We start from the raw sequence: 24,141 nt of genomic DNA on the forward strand, positions 1-24,141 counted from the left end.
CGCCAGGGGCGGGCCACGCAACGGCTCCGCCCCCCGGCGCGTGCGCGGGTCACGTGGGGGCGCGGCCCGCGGCAACTGCGGCGGCGGCGGCGGCGGCGGCGGTGACGGGGGTGTTGCTGGGGACGGGGGCGGTGGCCGCGCGGCTCTGGCGGGACCGGCTCCGAGACTGCGCCGCCTCTGCAGGTACCACGCCCCCACCTCACCCCGCGCCTCCCCGCGCCCGGCCCGGGGGCCCGGCCCCACTTGCTGTCCCTCGGCCCGTGCCTCCCGGGGCGCCCCGCCACGCCCCCCGGTTCCGTACCCCTCGGCGCCATCGGCACCCCGGACCCCCGCACCCCCTTCGTCTCTCCGTCCCCTCGGACCCCCGCCTCGACACCCCTCCTTCCAGACTCGCCCCCCAGCCCCACGGCGCCCCTTCCCGGCTCCATCCCGGAGTCGCACCCCCGGAGGACCCTCGGTCCTGGGTCCGCCCCCTCCCCCAGGACCCGGCGGACCCGGGACCCCACCCACCCGAGCGCGGCCCCTCTGGCCGCAGACCCCAGCCCGGGGCTCCCAGCGGGGCTCCGAGACTCACCCCTTTGTCCGTGCTCCTTTATCCTCCTTTCTGGGGGACTTGGTTGGAGTGGCATTTGTTGTCGTCTTTGTTCTGAATTAGGAGTAATTCGCAATCAGGGCGCTCTGGAAGGAGGCGCGGCGGTTTGCTGGGGTTTGCTGGGCGCTGCCGGCTGCCGGGGAGAGGAAGGCTTGGGAGATGGATGAAGCCGCCCCCTGCTTCAGAGGAACGTGCAGCCCGGCGGACCCAAGCAAGCCCTGGAGCCCTGGCGGTGATGCCCGCAGGAATCCCGCTCCGGGGGTCTCACAATGGGGCGGCTAGCCAGGCCTCTGACTTCCGTAGACCTCGATCGGAATTCCCTTGGGGGCCTGGGTATGTCACTTGCATCTCTGTCGGCCTCAGTTTCCCCATCTGTAAACGGGTGACTGTAACTCAGCCCCCTAAGGTTTGAGAGAACAGTGAGGTGTGAGGGACAGAGCTTTTTGCTTAGGGGCATCTGGGTGTTTCAGTCGGTTCAATTGGCTGCCTGCAGATCGGGTCATGATTCGGGGGTCCTGGGATCAGGCAGAGAGCCTGCTTCTCCCTCCCCTTTGCTGCTTCCCCTGGTCGTGCTCTCTCTTGCTCTCTCTCAAATAAATCTTAAAAGAAAAGAAAAGAAAGAAAGAAAAAAAAAAACTGAAACCCAGCCCTTTGCTTAAAGCCAGCTCTGAGTTCTAACCCTGACCGGTGCTAGCTCACCTTGAACACTGGAGTTAGAGGAGCTAATAGCTAAGGTTTACTGAGCATTTTAGTTTGGGGACTGTTCTCTGCTTTACATGTATGACTTCGTTTAATTCTTAAAATCTTAGGCTGGACCTCTTATCTCCGTGTTTCGGTAACATCGGGTAACGTGAGGAAAACGCGGAGGTGAAGTAACTTCAGCTTCATCCAGCACAGCTCTTGGGAGGGGGAGAGCCTTGATCTGACTCCAGGAAGTCTATTTTCAGAGTCTGTGGTTTAGTCACTACAGTAATATTCTAGGAGCAGAGAGTTCAACAAATCAGTATTTTTTAAGTAGATTTTAAAAATTGGCAGAAAATTCGTAGGACATAAAATTCATCCCCTTAGCCATTTTTTTTTTAAAGATTTTATTTATTTATCAGAGAGAGAGAGGGGGAGAGAGCAAGCACAGGCAGACAGAATGGTAGGCAGAGGCAGAGGGAGAAGCAGGCTCCCCGCTGAGCAAGGAGCCTGATGTGGGACTCGATCCCAGGACGCTGGGATCATGACCTGAGCCGAAGGCAGCTGCTTAACCAACTGAGCCACCCAGGCGTCCCTCCCCTTAGCCATTTTAAAAGTGTGCTCTTCACAGCAGTGCATTCACTATGTGCCACAGCCCCCACCGTTTAATTCCAGAACATTCCCAGCATCCTCGAAAAATATCCTACCCCCGTTAGCAGTCACTCCCCGTTCCCGCTGTGCCTTTGCTCTGGCCACCCTGTTCTACTCTCTGTCCCTGGATTTGCCTGATCTGAACAGTTCATATAGATTGGATCAGACGGTGTTTGGTCTTCCGCTGAGTGTGGTGTTTTCGGGGTCTGTTTCAGCGGCACGCCCCCACTTCCGTCTTTTTATTGCTGTCTGATACTCCATTATGCAGACAGATCGCATTTTGTTTACCCATTTGCCTGTTGATAGACATTTGGGTTATTCCCCTGTGTTATCTATTGTGAACAGAGCTGCCTGCGGTAGGCTCTACAAGTTTTTTGTGTAAGCTATCTTGGGTGGATACCTAGGAATGGATGCCGTTGTTATTTAAATTCCAAATGGAGCCCTGAAACCCAGGTTTATTGGATCTCGGATGAGAACTCCCATTTCTGCCCTTTCTGCCGAGCTCCGCGTGAATTCAGGTTAGTGGTAGCCCGGAAGTGGGCAAAGGAAGGGGAGGGAACTCCAGAATGTCCTGACGCACCGTAGGAACTTTGTGAGAGCGGGGACACAGAGGTTGAGAAGCTCCTTACATTTTTCTTTCTCCTCAAGAGTGAAATCTGAGCTTTGAACCCAAAGCTGTATTTGCTTCTATTTATTTAAACAGATGTTTTATACAGACTTACACCAGCTGCTGAGGAGGAATATTAATGGTGGGGGCGATCCCAGCCTCACACCACCACCGAGCCCTCGCAGGAGGGTTAAAAGCGTAAACCTGCAAAGCAAAATTGTGAAAAATTCGAGAAAACGATCATGGAAAATGCCTTTATGTCCTGGGGCTAAGAGGGTATTTCTTACCTGAAACCCAACAAAGCACAAAGCATACAGGAAAAAGATAGATCTGTTTGTCTGCCGTATAATCAAGGTGTTAGTTCATCAAAAGCACTACAAGGCGAGCAAACAGAGAGACAGTATCTAGAACGTAGAGGGAGAAGGGAGACAACACAGTAGAAGTAAGGGCAAAAGCTAGGAACAGGCTCACAGATAGCAGAGAAGCTTCATAAGGATGCAGTCAACCTTACCAGTCATCAGGAAATGAAAGTTAAAGCCAGAGTGTTACCCCCCCTTACAAGGCCACCCTGGGGGCCGAAAGTGAACCTACTGGTGCATCCAGTTGGGGAGGACACTGTGAACTAACGCTGGCTGACTGTGCCTGTGCCATGGGGATTGGCCCAGCAGCTTGGGCAGTGCCTGCCAGAATGCAGCGGGGCCCTGTGGCCCTGCAGCGTGACTCCGGTATGTCCCTTCAACGGACTTGGGCACCTGTGCGTTCAGCACCTCTGTTCCTAACTGTAGGGTAAAAGCCAGAAAAACACCAGCCCAAATGCCCATCAGCGATAGAATGGCCGTGGGAATCCTGGTGCGTTTGTCCCGTGACTCAGTTGTGCGCGGGGAAAGTATATCACAGGGACAAGTCTCGAAGACAGCGCTGAGTGAAAATGAAAAAAAAGCCACCAGAATACACACGCTGTGATTCCTTTAGAGAAAGTTCCAAACCAGACAAAACAGAACACTTTTCTTTCAGAAAAGTTGCTGGGTAACCGTACAACTTTTTTTTTTTTTTTTTTTAAGGGCAAGGGAACCGGGAGGTCAGAATTGAGGAGGGTGGTAACCCTCCTGGGGGGCCCAGAAGGTGATGGTGGGATCAGGGGAGAAGCTATGGGGCTCCTGAGTGGGGTGGCCTCATGGGTCTTTGGTTATTCTTTGAAGTATGTGTAATAGGTTTTACAACTTCTGTGCATATTTTTCAGTTTTTTCAAGTGGCAGCAAAATTAGTTTTGGATACCCCTGCCCTTGAGAAGCTTGTGCTCTGGGTGGGGAACCAAGAGACAAGGGAAACAGCCGAACGGAACCCAGAGTGGTGCGGGAAGGGCCTTGTGGGGGAGACCGGGAGATGGGAACTCGGGGTGTCGGTGCAGTGGCCAAAGGAGGAGCGGGAAGCGGCGCAGGGCTCCCCTTCACCCCACGCCTGGCGGGTGCTGGCGCTTATCAGTGAGCACCAGCACCGAGTGGAGGGTTGAGCTGGTGTAGGATTGAGTGCCTACAGCAAAACAGATGCAGACTCCAGGTGAGAGAAGTAAGATCTTTATGAAAAACCTTAATGAGAAATAAGCCCCCAGCCCTGGAGCCTTTTTGAAAAGCTGGACAGTGGCGGCTGTGGATGGGGGTGGGGAGGACCACCTCAGGCTTGCCCCGTTCGGGGGAATATCATAGGAATCTCTGAGGCTGTTTGTGGCTCCTGCGAACACGAGAAGCTTTTGGTTTAAGGGATGTGCAGGCTTTGCAGCTTGTCTCTGTACTGTCCGGAAGACGAGCCGGACCGTCTCCCTGGCCTTCCATCGTCCGTCCTAGTTTCCTATTGTTGCTGTAACAGATTACCGCAAACTTCTCACCGGTCTGGAGGTCGGAAGTCTGGCATCCGTCTCGGGCTAACACCAGGATGTCAGCAAGGCTGTGTCACTCCCAGAGGCTCTGGGGAGAACCTCTTTCCTGCCTTTGCCAGATGCTAGAGGTGCCTGCGTTCTAGAGGGTAACCCCTCTCCCCATCAAGTCCAGCAGCCTCCTGTCTTGAAATCCTGCCTGTCTCCTTGACCTCTGCTTCTTGACCGCATCCCCCCGACTTTGACCTGCCTCCTTCCTCCAAGGCCACGTGCGTGGTCACAGCAGTCACCGTGGTCACAGCAGTCACTGCGGCCCCCACCCGGATCATCCAGGATCAGCTGCTCCTTTTAAGGTCTTTAGCTTAATCACATCTGCAAAGGCCTCTTTGCCACGGAAGGTGGGGCAAAGGTGGGGCATTCAAAAAGTGAGGTGGAGGATTAGGGCGTGGCCAGCTCCCAGGGCCCCCGTGGGGCACCCACGCTGCCTTTGCTTGGTGGGGCTTCTCTGTCTTCTCCCATCATGCTAGCTGCTTTCCGTGAAAGCGTCTGGCCCGCCTGTCTGATGGCCTTTTGCCGTCCGGCCGCATTTGTTTAGGTAACTTGGTGATGTCCGTGGTGGAGCCTACTTGTGCCCCAGAACTCTTGCTTCGTGAAGGTTTCCTGTGAGGTTTGCCGGCTCTTGTCACTGCTGGGCTGAGCCCGCTCAGCTCTGGGTCAGGAGAATGTTACATGTCACAGCAGGCCTTTGTTCTGTTCTGTTTTAAAATTTTATTTCTTTTATTATTTCTGCACCCAGCTTAGGGCTTGGACGTGTGACCGGGAGATCCAGAGTCCATTCTACGGACTGAGCAGCCAGGCGCCCCCATAGCCGTCCTCTGAAGACGTGAGGAGTTTGCCTCACGTGAGACTTGCCCCTTGGGGTTTTGACTGTAATTATCCCATGACACTTTTGTGCTTACACTGTTACCCTTTAGGGTTTGTTTTAGGACCCTCTGGGAGCAATTTGAGGTTTACCTTAAAACAGAGAGAAAGGTACAGAGACGGCCCGCGGACCCCTGATCCCGCACACGCGGGGCATTCCCCCACTGCCAAGGTCACTCACCAGAATGGTGCCTTTTTTTTTTTTTTTAAAGTCAGGGAGGAACCTGCATGGACGACACATCACCATCACCCGAAGTTCGTAGTATACCTGGACGACCTTCACGTATTTGATGCGTCAGCGCTGATGAATGTTGCCCGGCAGACAATAGGGAATTGCTCTTTTCCTATTTGGGGGGCAGCTCTCTCTTCCTCCACCTGCTTTTCTCCTACTTGGTTCACTGATGACTGAGTTTTCTGTAGTGGCAGGAAAACAAAGCTTTATAACTTCTACAAGCAGATTGGGTGGGGGCCGGGATTTTACTGTGGTGCAGTGCAGCTTTCTAAATAGTGGGCTTCACTTCGTTTTAGGCTAGTACCTGTCTGCCGAGAAGTGGCCTAGTCAAACCCTCATAGCGGGGTAAGTGCAGCTAGGTATCTTGGTAGGGTTCTGGGCTTAAGTGTGTAATAAACTCCTTTAAACCTGGATTTCTGTGAGATTTCCTGGTTATTAATGGCTTTGGGGGAAGTCTTGATTTCTTCTTTCATTAGGAAGACATTATTTTTCATCATGTACTCAGGGTGGGGAGAGGGCTGACAGGATGTCGGGAAGGTCTGCTGTCCTGTTGTTTTCCACTTCCAGTCCATCAGGCTGGGAACGTATGTAGGAGAAGGTCTGGTCTGTCTGAGAAGCAGCACGAGTCTTCACAAAGCCATGTGGTCTCTGTTCAGCCTTGCCTTGTCCCCTTCTGGAAGGAAGAGGGTCCCAGACCCTTCACTTCCTGCCCGCATCCGCACAGCTGCCCCCTCTGCTGCCAGCCACCTTTTACGACAAACCCGATCGGCTTCCTGCTGTGGCAAAAGGGACTTAACTCAGAGAGTCCACACGCTTCTGTTTGGCACGAAGACCTTTCACAATCTGGCCTTCCCTTCCAGCCGCCTTGGCACCCTCGGGTGCACTTCCTGTGCTGGGAGCCTGTTGAATTTGTTACCGTTCCTTGGCGGGCTGGTCCTTTTGTAGTGACTGTGCCCTTGGCTCCTCTCTGCTCAGGAGGGTCTGGAAGCCCAGCAGTGCCCTTGCCACTGTGCCCTGAGTCGCGCTGTTTATCTTGGTGAATTCTGCCTACACAGGTTATTGTTTGTAAGTAAATGGGGTGTTTGAATATGTCAGTCTTCTGTGAGTTTGGTGGCTGTGAGTCAGGTCTGCATCTTGAGCCATGTCTGGGGAGTGAGGAGATGGCATGCTGTCCCCCAAGGCTGTAGACCCGGCCTAGAACACTGGCAGCCCTCAGATTCTCCGTGATAGAAAACAGAGGTAGCCGTGTCAGTCTGTGTTTAAGGTGCTTGCCTGCGGGGGAACTGCGTTGTTGAATATTGTCCTGGTCCCCCTGTGACAGGATGGCTGGAGGGGAGTGTGACTGGCGGAGACAGGAAGCCAGGCCCTGCCAGGTCCAAGGCCCTTGAGACCACTGTTCTCCATGTCTCTGAAGTGGGTGCACCTTTCTGTTGCACCTGAGTGGGGGGTCGCTGGCGGGTTTTGCACGTGGGGTTTTCTTTCTGTAGGGGGAGTTTGGTGGTCCCCTTGCCAGTTGGCGAATGAGAAAGTGCGTAGGCTGAGAGCTGAACTAGAGTCCCGTAGTGTGGCTTCATGTAGTGGCCGCCTTGCCGTGGGCTACCTGTGGTGGAAGGGGCTGGAAGCAGAGAGGAGTAGGGTTTGGCCTCAGCCCTGGAGCAGCTCAGCGTGCTGAGGGGGGGGCTTCAGAAGCAGAGTGGTGGAAGGCAGCGTCCAGGGTGGGAGGAAGGGGAAGGGGGGCCAGAGGTTCCTTTCTTTTGCATTCTGAAAGTGCTAGAAGGGGCTGCTGCCCATACCGAGGGACTCTCTTCCCGCCACCTCTGCCTGCTGATGAGACAGTGCGGGATGCCTGGGCTCCCTTGGCCAGCCGCAATCCGCCAGGAAGGTGGCATTGTGGGGCCGCAGCCCCTGTGGGAGCCCAGGGGCCCTGCAGGCAGAGCCGTGGAAGAGAGAGAGAGAGAGAGAGAGAGAGAGAGAGAGAGGCGGCCCGGGAGTGAGGATGGCTGGGTCTGCTCCCCCTCCCCACCTGCTCCGGGGCTTTGTGTCCGGAGCTCCCAGTGTCTGTGCGGAGCGCCACCTCTCTCCCAGCTGTTGGAACTGGTTTCCTTCCGGTTGATGAACTGTTCCTTAAGAGAGAAGGTGCGGGAAAAGCAGGCACGTTCCAGCCGAGGCTTCCTTCAGACGCCGTCGGTGTCTTCCTTTTTCTGCTATGAGGAAGGGCTTTGCCGTCTGCACAGGGGATTCATGGCATAACAATTTGTGTTTCTTTAATTTTGAAAAGCTTTGGCTCATGTGTCTATCAAGCTATCTGCCGAGGTGTGAGGGCGAAAGAAAGGACTTTGTTTCATGTCGTGTTTGTTCGCAGGTCGGCCTGAAGACGCCAGCTTCCTCTTGAACACCCAGAACCGGCAGAGGGAAGGGCAGAGAAAACCGAGGTGGGTAAGGACCCCAGCAGAAGAATCCGGAATCTTCTGTGTGTCAGGCCGCTTTTGATTGTTTTTCCTTCCAAACGTTCAGACTCTTGGGAAAAATTGTGTTTGAGGGGGAAGAAGTGCCCTTTCCACAGCTTCCCGTCAGCAGGAGGCCGTGCTGTCGGCCGCGTCTGACCTGCTCCTGTTTAGGGAGAACCTTGTGGACCCTGCAGTTACCTGCCCCACAAGTACGGCTTTGCTGGCAGCCCCGTAGATCTCCATACGTGGGGTATAAATTTTCATTGAAAATAGTGTTTCAGTAGCGTAAATACAACCCGTAATTTTTTTTTTAAGATTTATTTATTTATTTATTAGAGAGAGAGAGAGACGGAGAGAGAGTAGGAGCAGGGAGGAGAGGCAGAGGGAGAAGCAGGCTCCCCGCTGAGCAGGATCCCGACGCAGGGCTCCGTCCCAGGACCCGGACATCACGACCTGAGCCGAAGGCTTAACCCACTGAGCCACCCAGGTGCCCCCACCCACCTGTTATTAGGAGAATAGATCGAATATTCTAAGAATCCAGATTTTTTTGTTGTTGTTTCCTTATCCCTAATTTTATTACACTGTGTTGGAAAAGGACTAGTACCCACAAATATTATACTTTTTTGCTTTTACTTTCCTTGTGGCTTCGTATTAGATTAGTTAACAGCAGAAGGCACATGCACACTTTGAAGGAATTATTTCAGGAACTCCTCAAAGTGAAGGTTTAACATGGGATTTCATTTTTATGTCCTTTCTTGGAAGAAATTACTGTTTCGGTCATTTGTTTGGGGGCTGCTGCCATTGCAGGCACACTGGGGGCAGTCAGGTCAAGGGCATGCCCAGTCCGCCAGCTCCCTCCGCAGGGACTTGGCTGTGTACTGAGCTGCAGAGCAAGGGCCCTTGACAAGGGTCACACGACACTCCTCCTCCTCTCTAGTGGCTGGAAGCTTGGAGGGGCATTCCTGCACCGCGGGAAGAGAATGGACATATTTGAGACATGATGCTAACTGGGAATGTATTTGCGCCGGTCTGGGAGCAGCCCTCCCAGTGGTGTTGCCTTCTCTAGGGCAGACTGGTCAGGACAGGAAGAGCCTCTTCAGCCCACATTCCGTTGATGCTGATAACTTCAGACCTCAGAAAATCTCAGCCAGTATGGTCCTTGAAGACAAATTACCCCAAAGGAGCAATTTTTTTTTTAAAGATTTTATTTATTTATTTCACAGACAGATCACAACTAAACAGAGAGGCAGGTAGAGAGAGAGGGAGAAGCAGGCTCCTCATGGAGCAGAGAGACCAATGCGGGGCTCGATCCCAGGACCCTGGGATCATGACCTGAGCCGAAGGCAGAGGCCTTAACCCACTGAGCCACCCAGGGCCCCCCAAAGGAGCATTTAATTGTTGTTAAATTATTACAGATTTGGCTTGTGGCGTTCATAAAGTTTATAGTGTTTTCTTTTCCTGATCAGTCTTGGCATTCTTATGGGGGTACGTCTCTGTGAGCAGAACCCCAGGATATGGCCTGTACAGACAGGAACTGAGATGGCCCAGCTTCCGTTGTTCTCTCTGCCATTTGGGGAAAACACTCCTTTAAAGTCATGTGACGTCACTTCAGTTAGTAATATGGTAGCCGTGTGCCCCTTCCGGCTTGAGAGATTGTATCCTTGTTGTGGGGCATTTGGGAATCCTATTGTCTGCTCCTGTCTCCAGTTTTCTGTCCTGATTCCACGTGTCCTTTCTTGGTTTGTAATTTGGATTATACTTTGATGTATCTACCCCTGTGTGTATGTACACATTCACATACCCTTCTCTGTGGTCAACAGGTTTTCCATTATCTTAGGCCTTTTATCGCAGGACGCTGCCGCTCTTAGAATGTGTTCCACTTCAGTGGCTGGTTGGTTTTTTCCCGCTTCGCGCATTGTCACTCTGCAGAACCTCTTCAGGCCTGCATCGCCCTTCGGCGGCGCCTTCCCTCATTCTTCCTTCATCTTAGGCCTATTTTTGCTGCTGTCATTGGGAATTCTCTTAGTTTCGCGATTTTTTTTTTTTTTTCTGTTTCAAAGGGACTTTGAAGAGCGGCCATTCCCATAAGTGTTACATACATATTTTGGATTAAAGTCAACTTTTCCTTCGTGTAATAAATAAATCTTTGAGTTCGTGCGTATCAGAGCTCCCCGTAATGTAATTGCAGGCTCTTGTGATCCCTTCGCTGCTCGCCCCTCGGAGACAGCACGCAGCTGGATCCCGCCTCTGTGGTTCTCAGGTCTGGGCTAGGACCCAAGTTCATTAGCCGCGGTGGCACCAGGCCTTTGCCTCTGCAGGGTCAAGTCTCCCACCACAGGGACACATAAAGCCATTCATACGGCATTTAAAATAGTTTCGTTAAGTGTCCTTCTGTTCTCCTGGGCGCAGTTTAACTCATATTTGAATCCTTTGCATCAGTCACGGTCCATGGAACGTAGTAGGCACTTTGTAAATGCTTGCCGCGTGGGTACGTACAGGAGTCATACGGGACTCTTTCCTTAGCTGTAAGGCGCAGGGCAGAGATGGGGTGCCCGTGATAGCAGTAAGACTGAGGAGTGCTCGCTTTCTTGTTGTTTCAGAAAACCCGTTCCTTGGGTGCTTGGGTGGCTCAGTCGATGAAGTGTCTGCCTTCAGCTCAGGTCATGATCCCGGGGTCCTGGGATCGAGCCCCGCATTGGGCTCCCTGTTCAGCAGGGGAATCTGGTTCTCCCTCTCCCACTCCTCATGCTTGTGTTCCCTCTCTCGCTGTGTCTCTGTCAAAGAAATAAATAGAATTAAAAAAAAAAAAAGTTCCTCAAGCTTGGGATTTTTTTGTAATTTTCTGGGTAATTTTTTGTATTTCTTTGTAAATCAACGTTTATGCGTATTACGTATATCTAATATAATTTATGTGAAAGTTCGCTATAGGTAAGTTTTACCTCAAATGGACCGTGAGCTCTTTTTGGCCAAGGCGCCGTCTTCGTGCTGCTGCTCCTCCGGCTCTGTCTCCACGTGGGCGGGTGGCCCTCTGAGGGCTGATGACGGAGGAGCAGACACGTAAACACACCTCTGAGCTGTTACAGGAATTGGAAGTCTGTGTCTGTCACTGCCAGGCGAGGAGCTTTTTTAGGGCACAGAGCATATTGTGTTTATCTCTGTATCTACAACATGCCCCACAGTGCCTGGATTTTCATAGGAATCTCAAAGCTCTCGGTAGTTACACGTTGACTGATCTCCTTGGAAGGAAAGGACTTCCGGAGCTGCAGATGGTAACGAGACTCTACATTGAGCGGGTCCCTGGGGTACGTGCGTTTGAAACGCTTCCGTTATTTGAGTGCCTCACTGACAAGCTCTGACATCCTTGGATGTCTGTCTTCATTCCGACTCTGCGTGTTCCACTGACATAATTAAGTAAAGAACACCTCTCTCTTTCCCTTCCCTGCAGGCCGCCATGGCTGCCGTTGACAGCTTCTACCTCTTGTATAGGGAGATCGCCAGGTCCTGCAATTGCTACATGGAAGCTCTGGCCTTGGTCGGAGCCTGGTACACGGCTAGGAAAAGCATCACGGTCATCTGTGATTTCTATAGTCTGGTCAGGCTGCATTTCATCCCGCGCCTGGTGAGCAGAGCGGATCTGATCAAGCAGTACGGAAGATGGGCAGTCGTGAGTGGTAAGAAAGGAGATGTAGTCCTGGCCCGATTTCAGAACACAGTCATCTCTCCTGTTGAGGCTGCGTTCTCAGTGGGCTGCCTTATTCAGTGAATTCACCGTGATGTGTTCTTGGGAACACAGCTCTGTCGTGATGCCGGTCACCGTTTCTTAGCGCCCTCCTCTTGGAACGATGTTTGTCCTTCTTGCTCTGTCCTCCTGTTCCCAGTCCTGCCTCAGCCCACCTTCGGTCCCTTTTGAGATTGTCCTTAGAAATTGTCACCGTCCGCTCCCTTATTTTAAATTTCATTTTGATTTATCATTATTTCCCATCTTTTGATATATCATTATTATCATTATAATAGGGAGTTATTACCTCCCTAACACTCATGTAAGCCAGATACAAGTTTGAAAACCATTTCCTGCTGTGTCTCCTACCCAGCTCGGTGAACCTGAAGCTCCCTTCCCCTGCTTGTCAGGGTGTCTGCGAGAGTGTTTGACTAAAGGTGTCGGTGATACTTGGATGCGACACTGTACCCGACACAGTGACCAGTGTGAGAACTGGGTTGATTTCTAGTGTGACCCCTTCTCAGCTGAAACCCAGAAACAGGAGATTTAAGGTTTGCTCTGAAGGTCCCAGCATGAGATGAGCCCGCTCACTTTCCCTGGCCTGTATCGCAGGTGCGACCGATGGGATCGGAAGAGCCTACGCAGAGGAACTGGCAAGCCGTGGCCTCAATATCATCTTGATCAGCCGCAGCCAAGACAAGCTGCAGACGGTAGCGAAAGACATAGCCGACACCTACAAAGTGGAAACCGAGGTCATAGTTGCGGACTTTAGCAGCGGCCGCGAGATCTACGACCCGATTCGAGAAGCTCTGAAAGACAAAGACATTGGCATCTTGGTGAATAACGTAGGCGTGTTTTATCCCTACCCCCAGTATTTTACTCAGGTCTCCGAGGACAAACTCTGGGACATCATCAATGTAAATATTGCTGCAGCTAGTTTGATGGTCCATATAGTGTTACCAGGGATGGTGGAGAGAAAGAAGGGTGCCGTTGTCACCATCTCTTCTGGCTCCTGCTGCAAGCCGACGCCCCAGCTGGCTGCGTATTCTGCTTCTAAGGTAATGTATTCCCGATTGGAAAGCGAAGTCATAAAGCAGGAGGACATTGCTTATATGGTTCGGTCCAGTTTGCGGAGCCTTTTGTGTCCAACTCGTGTCTATTTCTGCTGTACTTTTACCTGACATGGTAATAAGCAAGGCTGTTTTCTTCTGAATTTTCTTCCAAGTCCCCCCCCCAACACCCCCGCCCACTAAGTCTTTGCCCCTGCTCTGTCTCAACAGGCTTATTTAGACCACTTCAGCAGAGCCCTGCAGTATGAGTACGCTTCCAAAGGCATCTTTGTACAGAGTCTCATCCCATTCTATGTGGCAACCAACGTGACCGCACCTGGCAGCTTTCTGCACAAGTGCCCGTGGCTGGTGCCTTCGCCCAAAGTGTACGCGCACCATGCCGTTTCTACCCTTGGCATCTCGAAAAGGACCACAGGATACTGGTCCCATTCTATCCAGGTAACAGGATGCGCTCAACTCTTACAATTAGGTTGATGCAGCCTCAACCTTTCGGAATGATACGTGGCAATCCGACTGGAGCCTGCTGCTGAAACGGGGGAATTGCACATTCTGATTCTTAAACCTGACACTCATAGTGGTTCTGGTGAAGTCGCTGAAATTCTCCATGCTGCTCTTACTGATAGTTTGATTCGTGTGGCCCTGCAGAGATGGAAGAATGCTGCTTTAGTCTAGGAAGTGGCAGGAGTATAAATTACTCAGGATTCCTGGGGGCTCTTTGCGTAAAGATTATTAAATTTGCCATTACCACATCCATAGATAAGAAAAGCAGCAATTAGTTTTTCCTTTTATCAAAATATTTGGCTGAAAGTTTCTTTAGTAAGAAGGAGCTTGATTTATTCACTCCTCTGTTTAGCCCATAAGGAGTTTGCTGGAGGAAGTTTGATGTGCCAGACACACCATGTAAAGAAATGTCTGTGCTCATCCTGGTCAGTCTTCCACGTTAGGGCTTGAGTAAAGAGGAAAAGCTGGCCTGTGTTGGCTCTAGGATCTGGAAAATGCTCAGTGACTTGTATGGAGGCAGTTTTGGGAGCTCTTCAGGGAGCTGTGAATTGCAGCGGGCAGGTGAGTTGGGGGAGGGCCATGGAAATTGCAGGCTCCGCAAATAAGGCTGTGGGGTGCGGCAGGCAGGTGGACTGGGACGGAGGAAGCAGGTGTATTTGTTAATCCGTTGACAGCAGCAGAGACGTGGCTGGGAGCAAGTGCTGGCGGGAAGGGGATGCGCAGGAGAATGGCCTGAAGACAGGGGAGAGAAGGTGTGCTTCCCGGCAGCGCGGGCAGGACCCAGAGCACCGTGGAGGGGGCGGCAGGGAAGCCACAGTGGCGAGCAGGGGCTGTCGTCTGCTGACTCCCGGGAGGTGGGGGCTTGCAGAGCGAGGAGGTTTGAAGTGAGAGTGTTGGGGGTGGAGAGCAGGGAGGGCGCTGCTGCTGTGCCCTGACCCTTTTGGGAGCCCCTGCGGGGATGGCCTCTAGAGTGGTTTCACAGCCTTTTACTGATCTGAGCCGGTGCTCAGTCTGTGTCAGTGGTTCTTTGTGATGAGCTTGCTCAGCGGTCGGGGGGGCGTGGGGGAGCCCTCACTCCTTGCCGGGCCCCAGCCCTTACGATGTCTGCGCAGCCCCGTTCCCACGCAGGAGCTGTATGAGTTGGCCTTTTGTACTTTCTTGGGATTCATGGAGTTAGACGATGGCATCTTCTCTGTGTTATGCGAGATGTCTTAACGATTTATGAGCAGAAAACAGAAAAAAATGCTTTGCACTTAAAGCAGCTACAAAGCAGTCGGATGTCTTGGCTTTAATAGTTAACTTGTTATCAGTGTTGTTTTGGGAGCCTTTCTTCCCATTTTCAGAATTGCATGAGGCTGAGTTTTCAGCTTTGGAACACAGAGTAAGGCTGGCGGAAGAGCCTCTGGCCTTCTGTTTGGGTTACTTGACGTGGAGGCCAGAAACACTTATGTGTTAGGTTGATAAGCCACTAACTTGACAACTTGACCAGTCTTGCTTATAACTCCAGGGGCTGTGTTCCTGGTGTAGGAAGACAGAGAAAGCCACAGGGACAGGCAAGAGGGTTGGGGGCAGCTGAGCTCTGGACTGGCCTGCAGTCTGCTCTGAATTCCTACCCGCTTGAGGCGTATCTGTTCCCATGTAGTGTGTCTGTGTTGCTCTTGGAGAAAGACGATGTGGCATTTAGAGGTGAGGGGAGCTACTTGGCCTTGACAAGGCCCTGGGGATGCAGGTCCAGGGGAGAGGCAGGCCAGCAGCTGAGGTCCGGGCCCTCCTGCACAGCCCAGGTTCCCATGCCGGCAGCCAGCCAGGAAGGGAGCCTCAAACCATACCCCGGCACTGTAGCTTTGTTTCCACCTTCGGAATAACTCTGGCTGAGCGTCCAACCCAAGTTCTTGGGGATCTTTTCCTTCCTTCCCACCCCCATTTCTTACCTACGTCCTTCCCATCCCAGTGTCTGGGAGACACCGAAGCATTGCCAGTGCAGAGTTCCGTCCGGTGGTCCGTGGCTTCGGCCGCTGACGTCCTCTTCTGGCTCTGGGTCCTCACAGGGGCTGTCAATTACTGTTGGCTTTTGTCGCAGGGGAGGACAGCTCCTTTCTCAGGCCTGGACTGGTGAGTCAGGTCTCTGAACGTGCACAGAGCCTTCCAGAGCCAAAGACCCAGCCCTCCGCTCTCCACTCTCACTCGCTCCCCCTCTAAACAAGTGCATGAGTCAGCCCTTTAGTTTCTAATCTGTCAGTACCCAGAGGATGCAGTTCTCTCCTCTTCCATTAGCTCTTTCCATCCTGCTCCCTGGGGTGCTAAGACCCCATTAGGATCAGCCAGAAGTGGTGTGCCAGCAGCGGTTCCAGGCGTAGCCCTGTAGGAACCTGGCAGGGTGTGTCCTGCTGCTGGTTTCCTGTGACAGACCGTGGCCGTGTTGAGCGGAAATTAAGAACAAACAGATTTCTGGTTGTTGATAGCTTCTCCATTAAATAAATGCTGAATAAATGCATGGTAGTCTTCCCCTTATCAGCGGGGATATGTTCCATGGCATCCAGTGGCCGCCTGGAGCCGTAGGTAGTGTTGGGCCCTATAAAAACTGTGTTTTTCCCTGTTCGGGCAGACCTGTGATAAAGTCTAGTTTATCAGTGAGGCACAGTGAGAGGTTAACACCGATTCCTGGTAATAAAATAGAGCAGTCATAACGGTGTCCTATAATCAAAGCTACGTGAATGTGGTCTCTCTGGAAATACCTGTACAGTTCGTGGCCTTCTTGTTGAGATGAACGGGAGATGATCAGATGCCTGTGTGAGGACAGGGAGTAAGGGGACGTCGCGTTAGGTGGCTGTTGACAGGGCGCTGGGTCAGGAGGATCATCTGCTTCTGGACCACAGTTGACCTTGGCCGTGGGTAACTGAAACCGTGGAAAGCAAAACCAGGACAGCAGGGGCACCAGTGTTCTCGGAAGAGGCGGTCCAGCTCTGTAGTCTGTCGCAGGTGCCTCTGCGTTTGAGTGCATCCCTGCTTCCAGGGTGAGTGCATCCCTACTTCCAGGGTGAGTGCATCCCTGCTTCCAGGGTGAGTGCATCCCTGCTTCCAGGGTGAGTGCATCCCTGCTTCCAGGGTGCTCCTACGCGACCCGCAGCTGACTTCTTTTATCTCCTTACACTTAGAGTCTTTTGCTTTAAAACAGCAGCTCCAAGGAAGGTACCCCAGTATTTCCCTCACAAAATCCTGGCTCTTTAACGAGGTCCAGAGAGATGTTAGTCATGTCCCCAGAACGTTTCCCCTGGCTCCTGGCCAGATGCAGATACAGGGCTCCTGTCTCTGAGGAGGTCAGCCAGAGCTTCTCTGGAACCTGCGGTGGCCGGCTGCGGCTGTCCCTGATACTGGGACCTCGTCCAGTTTAGTGCGGCTTCCCTGGGTCCGGGGTGACCTCTGTTATTTTATTTCTGTTCAAGGCTAGCATTTTAGCACTTGTTAGTGGCGTGTTCATCTCCCTTTCTTTCCGATTTTTTTTTTTTTAAAGTAAGCTCTGTGCGCATTATGGGGCTTGAACTCACAACCCCAAGATCCAGTGTTGTACGCTGTAATGACTGAGTCAGGCCTCCCATTCATCTCCCTTCCTTTCCATACAAGTAGAGCTTGTGCTCAGCTCCGTCTTGGACAGACCCGTCAGCACAGCGCAGGGCTCCCCCCATTGGCGCTGTTGGCGTTTGGTGTCGGATAATCCCTCGTGGGGACGCTCTCCTGGGCACTCTAGAATGTTCAGCAGCATTCCCAACCTCTGCCCACTGGATGCCAGTAGCAGCAGCACCCACGTGTGATAAGCAGGAACGTTTCTGGACGTTGCCATATATTCCCCTGGGGGCGGGGGTGGGGGAAGGGCCCTGGCAGAGAGGCCTTGGAGTAGAGCTTGGTCAGCAGGACCGCCTCCCCGTGTGCCCAGGCTGTCCCCGTCACATCTCAGGACTGCAGCCCAGTGTCCCAGCGTTTTTGATTTCTTTTTGTCACAGCGCTTTTGACTAATTTCAGCCCAGTGTGCCCCTCACAGCCCAGTTTTCTCACACTGTACTGATCGTGGATGCATTGATCCATTTCACCTGCCTTTTATTCCCGGAGTGGTTTTTGTCATTCTTAACCAAGTGGATATGTTACTGGTACCCACTTAAGTAAGGATGGGATTGTAGTGCTGCGCCTTTCTGTCCCCCTCATTGGGGCGGGGGCGTGGGGTGGGCGGCGGTCCTGTTGTACTCGCATGGATTCTAGCATAGGTTCTTAGGCCAAAGTAGGTGCTTGGTATAAGAGCACCTGAGGATTTTTTTTTTCTTTTTTTGTATTTAATTTGGTGGCATTTATTGCATTGAGTCATATATTGACACTTAAGGTCTATGCTTTGGGTTCTAACCTTCTAACCTTTTTCTCTTTCATTTTTAGTTTCTTTTTGCACAGTATATGCCCGAGTGGCTCTGGGTGTGGGGAGCAAATGTTCTCAATCGTTCTTTACGTAAGGAGGCCTTATCCTGCAAAGCGTGAAACTGCCTGATGGTTTGGGAAGTTTCGCCACCTCCTGGGAACCTGCAGTATTCTGACGTTTGGAAGAACACACTTAATTTACCTTCAGTATTTTCTTCTATTACTGGTTATGTAGCATACTGTTGACTCATCATTTGCAAAGCACACATAATACTTTTAGAGAATGCTGTGGAAAAACCACGAGGGCCGCATCACGTGGATGGCACAGGGCACACAGTGACCGAGGCACAGGAACGTATCGAGGGAACCTAAATTGTGATGCTTTTTTTTCCCCTCTACACTCTCTCCAAGCTGTGTGATTTATGTTGTTCTAGGAGCTACAGCAATCTGTTACTGAAATACATAGTACTTGTTAGCTCTCGAACTTTCAAATGTTGTTTACGGGAATTTATTTCTGTAGATGAATTCCAGTATTGTTTTTTGAATGTTCATCAGGAAAGAGTATTTAAAAGTGTTATTTTATAAGTAAGATCGCTAATTAGCAGTAATTAGCAGTAGAAATCCACGTGTGTCCTATTGTATAGCTCTGTTTGACTCTGTGTATGAAAATGCTGCTCTTCAAGTGATATTCCACTAGGGAACTGTGTGTGTGTATGTTCTGTACATCTGGGCAAGTTCATTTATGGGGCAGTTACTGTAAAAAAGATGTCTTGCTAAGGTGGCTTAATGTGGAACCTTACGGGCTCTTGAAATTCTTCTAGCTTATTCCTCTTCATACTAAACATGCCTACCCGATTTTGGGCTATAAGTTTGCCGTGTGTAATATTATACATTCTGTTGGTTGTTTTTTTTTAATCTCCTGTGGAATTAATTCATCCTTAGAATCGAACCTACGATGGTCGACCCTTAGTCATCTCTTGATTTATAATTGTTGTGGTTAAGTGGTGGTTTCTCAGCCTGTGACCCATTTTATAACTGAAATTTAGCCCTTCAGAGCTTGTTATATCTGGTTTTCATACACTTTTCTATGTAATATTCTCTTATAGTAGAGTTATGGGAGTAAGCATCAGTTACTTAGGGAATAGTGGTTAAAATATGGACAAATGATGTGTGTGATATGATGTATGTGTTAAAATAAGTTAGAAACTCATTGGCTTGTGTAACAAATCTACGCATTACAGTGAACGCTTTTGTTGGGGTGATCGTTGTGTGCAACCCCCTCCCCCACGATAGGGGTTAGCTTTGACACCTACTGTGAAATAAATGTTTTTGGCTCAGACCTCACAAAGCCAGACATTTTTGGGGACTACTCTCTAGTGCTTCAGCAACGATAAATCTCTATATTAATGTGACACTGTGTGCAAGTTAAGAATTTGGAGCTTATTACTGTGACACTGATGCAGAAACTAGTAAATTGGCTGAAATCAGGAATTGTTGGAATTGTCTTCTTCTGAGTATGGTATTCCATCAGGAGTTAGACCTGGGCATGCCTTTTTGTCACACCCACGATTTTGCCACTGCCATTGCCTCAGTATTTCCCGATCTCACTTGGGACTCAAATGCTCAGTGGTTGAGTTCAGAAGCTCTTCCACGTATAGACCAGGCCCTCATTACACAAAAGAAGACCTTTCAGATGTGAAAACTTGCTAGCGGTGTTATGCAGCACAGAAGGTGCTGATGGGAGTCCTCTTGGAGGCCTGCCTTTTGTCACATTCAGCAATTTTCCCTCCCCTAATAGTCAACCTATGGTCATTAAGACTAGAGAAAATTTGACTTCTGCCACATCAACCTGAATTGTAATTGACATGTAGTAAGCAGCTGCAGCTGTACATGTACAAGCACCTTGTTTTCCTCCCAGGAGTTATGGGACTCAGCCGTGTCTTGTATTTATAGGTGATGTAGGGGGTCACTGTTACATGATGAGAATAAGTAAATCATGTCAGTGATGTTTGCAAATTCTCTGCTTGGCAGGACCAGTGCAAAAGCTGTTGGGTGTAAAGCTAGTAAAAGATCAAAACCAAGAATCTTCCTTAGGTTTCCTCTGATAATACACCTTTTCCCAGAACCCATTTGAGAATCATCATTGGGCCACTGGAGATGGGGTTTCTTACTAAGAATATGGGAAATTAAGAACCTTTAAAATAATCTGTGAACTGAAAATTTAACAGTAAAAACGGCTGCTTCTGCTTTCTGCGGAAGAGGTTTTGTTCCATGTGTGTATTTGGGACGAGAGATATTTCCCCCATAGAAACAATTACTTTAAAATTACCGAAAAGTTAATCAATGAACACCTGCGGTAGTAATTCATTAAAAGCTTGTAATTCAGCAAGAAACTTGTGCACAACCACGTGTCTGTTAAGTCTTTCGAAAGGACTAACTAGATTTCTTGATCTCATTCCCCTGATAGGTTGAGTAGATGAAAGTAGATTTTGATCATTGACTTCAGCACCCTGTAGATTGCTGCTGGTGTTCCATGAGCCATTTTACCTCATGGTGGGGATGAAAGGTTGATTGTGGTGGGTTGGAGGAAGAGTGGAAAGGGAGTCAGCAAAGAGGGAGCTCTTCGGAGGAGTCTTTCTGTTTTAATCTCCATTACTCAGTACCTTACTGCATTTTGCAACCAGGGGGTTTGGGCGGTGTCATCAGTCTGGACACCACGTGCCCTCCTCAACCAAGACCAGTCTGCCTGTGTGCCTGTCTCACTACTGGCTCAGCTGTTATTCTTTCAAATAGTACTTAGTTTGAATAAAGGTTTACCTTCCCGTGGAATTTGCAAATTCTTTATTATACCCATAAAGCATGCAGTGATTTCAGAACCGGGAGTGGTGGAAGACGGACAGACCAGGATCCTGTGGCTCTCATCCTTTCTTTGATTTCCAAACCTCCGTTGCTCATCTCATCCCCCCTTCAGTTTATAGGGTTCTGGGGGCTGGTGGCAGTGTGCTTTTCCCTGCTTTGGGGCTTCACTATCCCATGACAAGGGTGTTTGCAGCTCACTAGCCAAGTCAGCCTGTGACACTTGGGTTGTGTATTCAGTGGCACAGTGACTTCAAGGCCTGTTAAGAGAACCGTGGCTTAGACCAATTTACCCCACATTAGAACACCACAGTTAAGTTTAAGATCAAGTGTATTATTTGGTGGTAGCAGGCACTGCTTAACATCGAGATTTACCATGCCAAAGAGTCCAGAATTCTCCGAAGTTCCCAACATCGGGGCGATCTCAGAATGGGAAGAAGAACTTCATCAGGTGCGGGCGGGTGTAGATGTACCGAACCCGTGTTTCGTTAAACCCTCACGCTGGGAGGTGGGTAGGGCAGGTGAGGTGGAAGAGCCGCGCTGCGCCTTGCCCGAGATGAAAGCCCGTGAGTGACGGGGTGCTAACGCAGTGTGGAAGCCGGTCCGGTTAGAGAACGACCCAGGAACACCGAGTGCCCCGCGGTGTGTCAGGCCGGCGCCCCTCTGCGTCACCGCGGGGCTGCGGGGGCTGCGGTGTTCCCCGGCCGTGCAGCCCATCATCTTCCAACCGCACGACCAAAACCACGCTTCCCGCCCCGCACCCGTGCCCAGCGCCGAGCGCGGCCCCTCCGGCACGTGGGCGGAGGAGGCCAGCGTTTCCCAGTCGAACGCACCGAGCCTCGTTTCGTCCACTAGGGTAGCCGCCGGGCATCAGGGGCCCGGCCACGCGCGGACTGGGGCGGAGCAAGCGCAGCTGCGGCGGGGGTTTCGCCTTCCAGTGCGGGTCCCCGGGCCGGAGCCGGCCGCGTCCGGCAAATGGGCAGAGGCCTGCAGAGGGCCGTGCCCGGGGGTGCCGCCCGAGCCCGGCCCCGGGCCCCAGGGACAGGGCGCTGCGCCCGGAGCTCTCGGGAGTTTACGGCAAACGCTGGCGGCTCCGCCAGGACCGTCATCCGTGGGCCCCGGCCGCGCGCGGCCGCTTTCGGACCCAAAACCCAGGGCCCACCCCACCTCCCACCAGCGCCGCCCCCGACCTGGACCCAAGGCTCGCCACGCCCCCTTTCCCCCTCCTGCCCAGCCCCGTCCCGGGCCGCAAGTGTCGCGAGACTTTCGTCCGTCGGCCAGCCCCGGGCCCGGCGTCCCCCGGCGTCCGGAGCGCGCACGCAGGCCGGCGCCGGGCACGCAGGGGACGCACGGCCGGCGGGGCTGGCGCTCCCGGCGCTCGCCGCCGTCGGTCTCCCCGCCCCGGTCGCGCAGTCTCGCGAGACTTGGGAGTAAACAGCCCCGAATGGAGACGCGAGGCGTGTTCGCGGCGGAGGCGCCGTTATCCCGGGCCCGCCGGACCCGAGCCTGAGGCGGCCGCAGGTAGGTTCGGTGGCGGCTCGCTGCCCGGAGCGCCGCTCCCCCACCCGCCGGCCTGTGCAGCCGCCCGCGCGCCCGAGGCCCCGAGGCTGGGGGTGTGCGCCGGCGGCGGCCGGGGCCTCCCTGCGTCCCTGGACCCTCCGGGAGCCGCACCGGAGCGCGGGGCGGGGGGCGGGACGTTTTCCCGCACCCGAGACAGCCGGTGCGGGCCTGTCTGCGGGCTCTCGCGGGCCGCTAGCTCGCTCAGCCTCGCGTTTCCTCCCGTGAGATGAACTGAGCGCAGTGAAGCCGCGCGCCCGGCGCACCCGCGGTTCCGGGCCGGCTCCCGCAGGGGCCGCGGTCACGTTTCCAGCGAGCGCGGGTCCGAGCTCCCTGCCCGGCGTGCCGACTTCCAGCAGTGCAGTGCGGGAAGCTGCTGGGCAACGAGGGCCCGAGGGACTCCTGCCTTGCCCTGTCGTGTCTGTGCCCCCCGCGACCGGGATCGCGGATGGTAGATTTTCCACATCGTTTTTATGAAGATGCTTGCCCTTCGTTTTGGCGAGAGCCCCTGGGAATGGCGGCCAGTTTGTCTGTGCACACTACGTTAAATACTTGAGGTTCCGAGCGACGCTTCCAAGTGCAGCAGAGTGGCGTGGGATCGCGGAGCTGAACTCCGTAGAATCGGTCTTCCCGGGGCCCTGCATTAGCCTTCGCCGCGCCGTAAGCAGCCCCCCTGCAGGGTCTCCGTTTGCATTGGTCTCGGAGTGAGGAGCTTGCGGAGCTGATTCTTAACAACTTTTTTTTTTTTTTTTTAATCTGCAGCACACGTTCTGTCTCTATTTTACAATTTAAAAAATTTCTTTTTATTAACATATAATGTATTGTCAGCCCCAGGGGTACTGTCTGTGAATCGCCAGGTTTACACACTTCACAGCACTCACCATAGCACATACCTTCCCCAGTGTCCATAACCCCACTCTCAATCTCTCTCTCTCTTTTAAGTGGGAGCTTTGTTCAGGTCAAATTTACATACCATAAAATTCACCTCTTTTTTTTTTTTTTTTTTAAAGATTTTATTTATTTATTTGAAAGACAGATATCACAAGTAGGCAGAGAGGCAGACAGAGAGAGAGAGAGAGGGGGGGGGGGGGGGGGAAGCAGGCTTCCTGCGGAGCAGGGAGCCGGATGCGGGGCTCGATCCCAGGACCCTGAGATCATGACCCGAGCCGAAGGCAGCAGCCCAAACCACTGAGCCACCCAGGCGCCCCAAATTCACCTCTTTTAAGTGTACTTATTCAGTGACCGCCCTCAAACAGCCCCCCCCCCATAAATGCGGAGTTGTGCGGTCCTCCCCACAATGCACTCTTAGAACATTTTCGTCACCCCTGAAAGATCCCGGTGCCCATGTTCAGTCACTACCCATTTCTGACCCTAACCCCAGGCAGTCACTAATCTGCTCTGACTCCCTGGACTTGTCTCTCGACTATTTCACTAAGGTGGGATCATCTGTGGCCTTTGTGTCTGCAAGCGGCCTCAGTCAGTGGGACTCGTGCCCGTTAGGCCTCTGCATTGCACTCCCCATGCATCTCTCATATTCAAGAGTTGGCTGTATCCGTGAAAAAAGAGAAATTTTCATCTAGTGCTTGCAGAACCTTTGAAACACCTGGGGCCCCGTGGGATGAAGCTAGAGCTCAAGCTTCTGGCTAAGCTTTTAGCATTCCCTTCAAACTCACATGTTTGATTCCGTCTTCTATCATTCTCAGGGTAGATAGTTCCTGCTCTGTCCCGCCTACTGCCTCTTCGGTGTGGCAGCCACAGTTAAGTGTCACAAATGGAATAACAAGCTAGGAGGGGGAACACGCAGGTGAACTGCACCTGGCTTCCACCTGTGTCCCGTGTGGGGTTTTTAGGGGGAGATTTGCAATTGTCTCTTTGCACCAGGAGAGAGTTGAGATACTATTTGTATTTCATTGGAAAAACGACAACTCTCCAACCCTTCGTGACCTGAAATCTTAATTAGGGATGGGAAGCTAGACCTTGCATTTGGGGGTTGGGTGGGGTGCTTGGTATGCTTCAGCATCTTGCCTGAGACAGGCCAAG

The 24,141-nt window shown here is 52.2% G+C and overlaps 2 protein-coding genes and 1 long non-coding RNA gene across 4 annotated transcripts in view; 2 read left to right on the forward strand and 1 right to left on the reverse strand.

Moving 5' to 3' along the window:
- Positions 1–40: 40 nt before the first annotated feature.
- Positions 41–20,517, forward strand: HSDL1 (hydroxysteroid dehydrogenase like 1). Of its 2 annotated transcripts, none has more exons than XM_082712062.1 (6): positions 41–183; positions 7,917–7,986; positions 11,447–11,672; positions 12,332–12,777; positions 13,000–13,227; positions 17,710–20,517. In XM_082712062.1, exons 3-6 carry the CDS (start codon positions 11,453–11,455, stop codon positions 17,806–17,808), a joined length of 993 nt encoding a protein of 330 aa, XP_082568188.1. In that variant the 5' UTR covers positions 41–183; positions 7,917–7,986; positions 11,447–11,452; the 3' UTR covers positions 17,809–20,517. The 2 variants fall into 2 exon arrangements, with proteins under 2 accessions (XP_082568188.1, XP_082568189.1); XM_082712063.1 differs by having other exon boundaries at positions 42–183; positions 11,198–11,672.
- Positions 20,513–21,741, reverse strand: LOC309853693. The gene is made up of 2 exons (XR_014305878.1): positions 20,920–21,741; positions 20,513–20,804 (listed from the first exon to the last, which is right to left on the reverse strand). It is a non-coding gene; the product is annotated as an uncharacterized lncRNA (long non-coding RNA).
- A 125-nt stretch (positions 21,742–21,866) lies between these two features.
- Positions 21,867–24,141, forward strand: part of MBTPS1 (membrane bound transcription factor peptidase, site 1) — a 52,218-nt gene continuing 49,943 nt past the window's right edge. The window contains exon 1 of the mRNA XM_082712066.1: positions 21,867–22,065. The gene's annotated coding sequence lies outside the window, so the exon portion shown is untranslated. The remainder of the gene's footprint in view (positions 22,066–24,141) is intronic.

Source organism: Mustela nivalis (assembly GCF_964662115.1).
Source record: "Mustela nivalis genome assembly, chromosome: 18".
NCBI classification, from domain to species: domain Eukaryota; kingdom Metazoa; phylum Chordata; class Mammalia; order Carnivora; family Mustelidae; genus Mustela; species Mustela nivalis.

What these genes read in the sequence shown, in the direction of transcription:
- HSDL1 (XM_082712062.1), top strand. Translation starts at nt 11,453, where the DNA reads ATGGCTGCCGTTGACAGCTTCTACCTCTTGTATAGGGAGATCGCCAGG. An exon ending in CTGCGTATTCTGCTTCTAAG is followed by an intron (nt 12,778 to 12,999) that starts GTAATGTATTCC and finishes CTGTCTCAACAG; the next exon opens with GCTTATTTAGACCACTTCAG. An exon ending in ACTGGTCCCATTCTATCCAG is followed by an intron (nt 13,228 to 17,709) that starts GTAACAGGATGC and finishes TTTCATTTTTAG; the next exon opens with TTTCTTTTTGCACAGTATAT.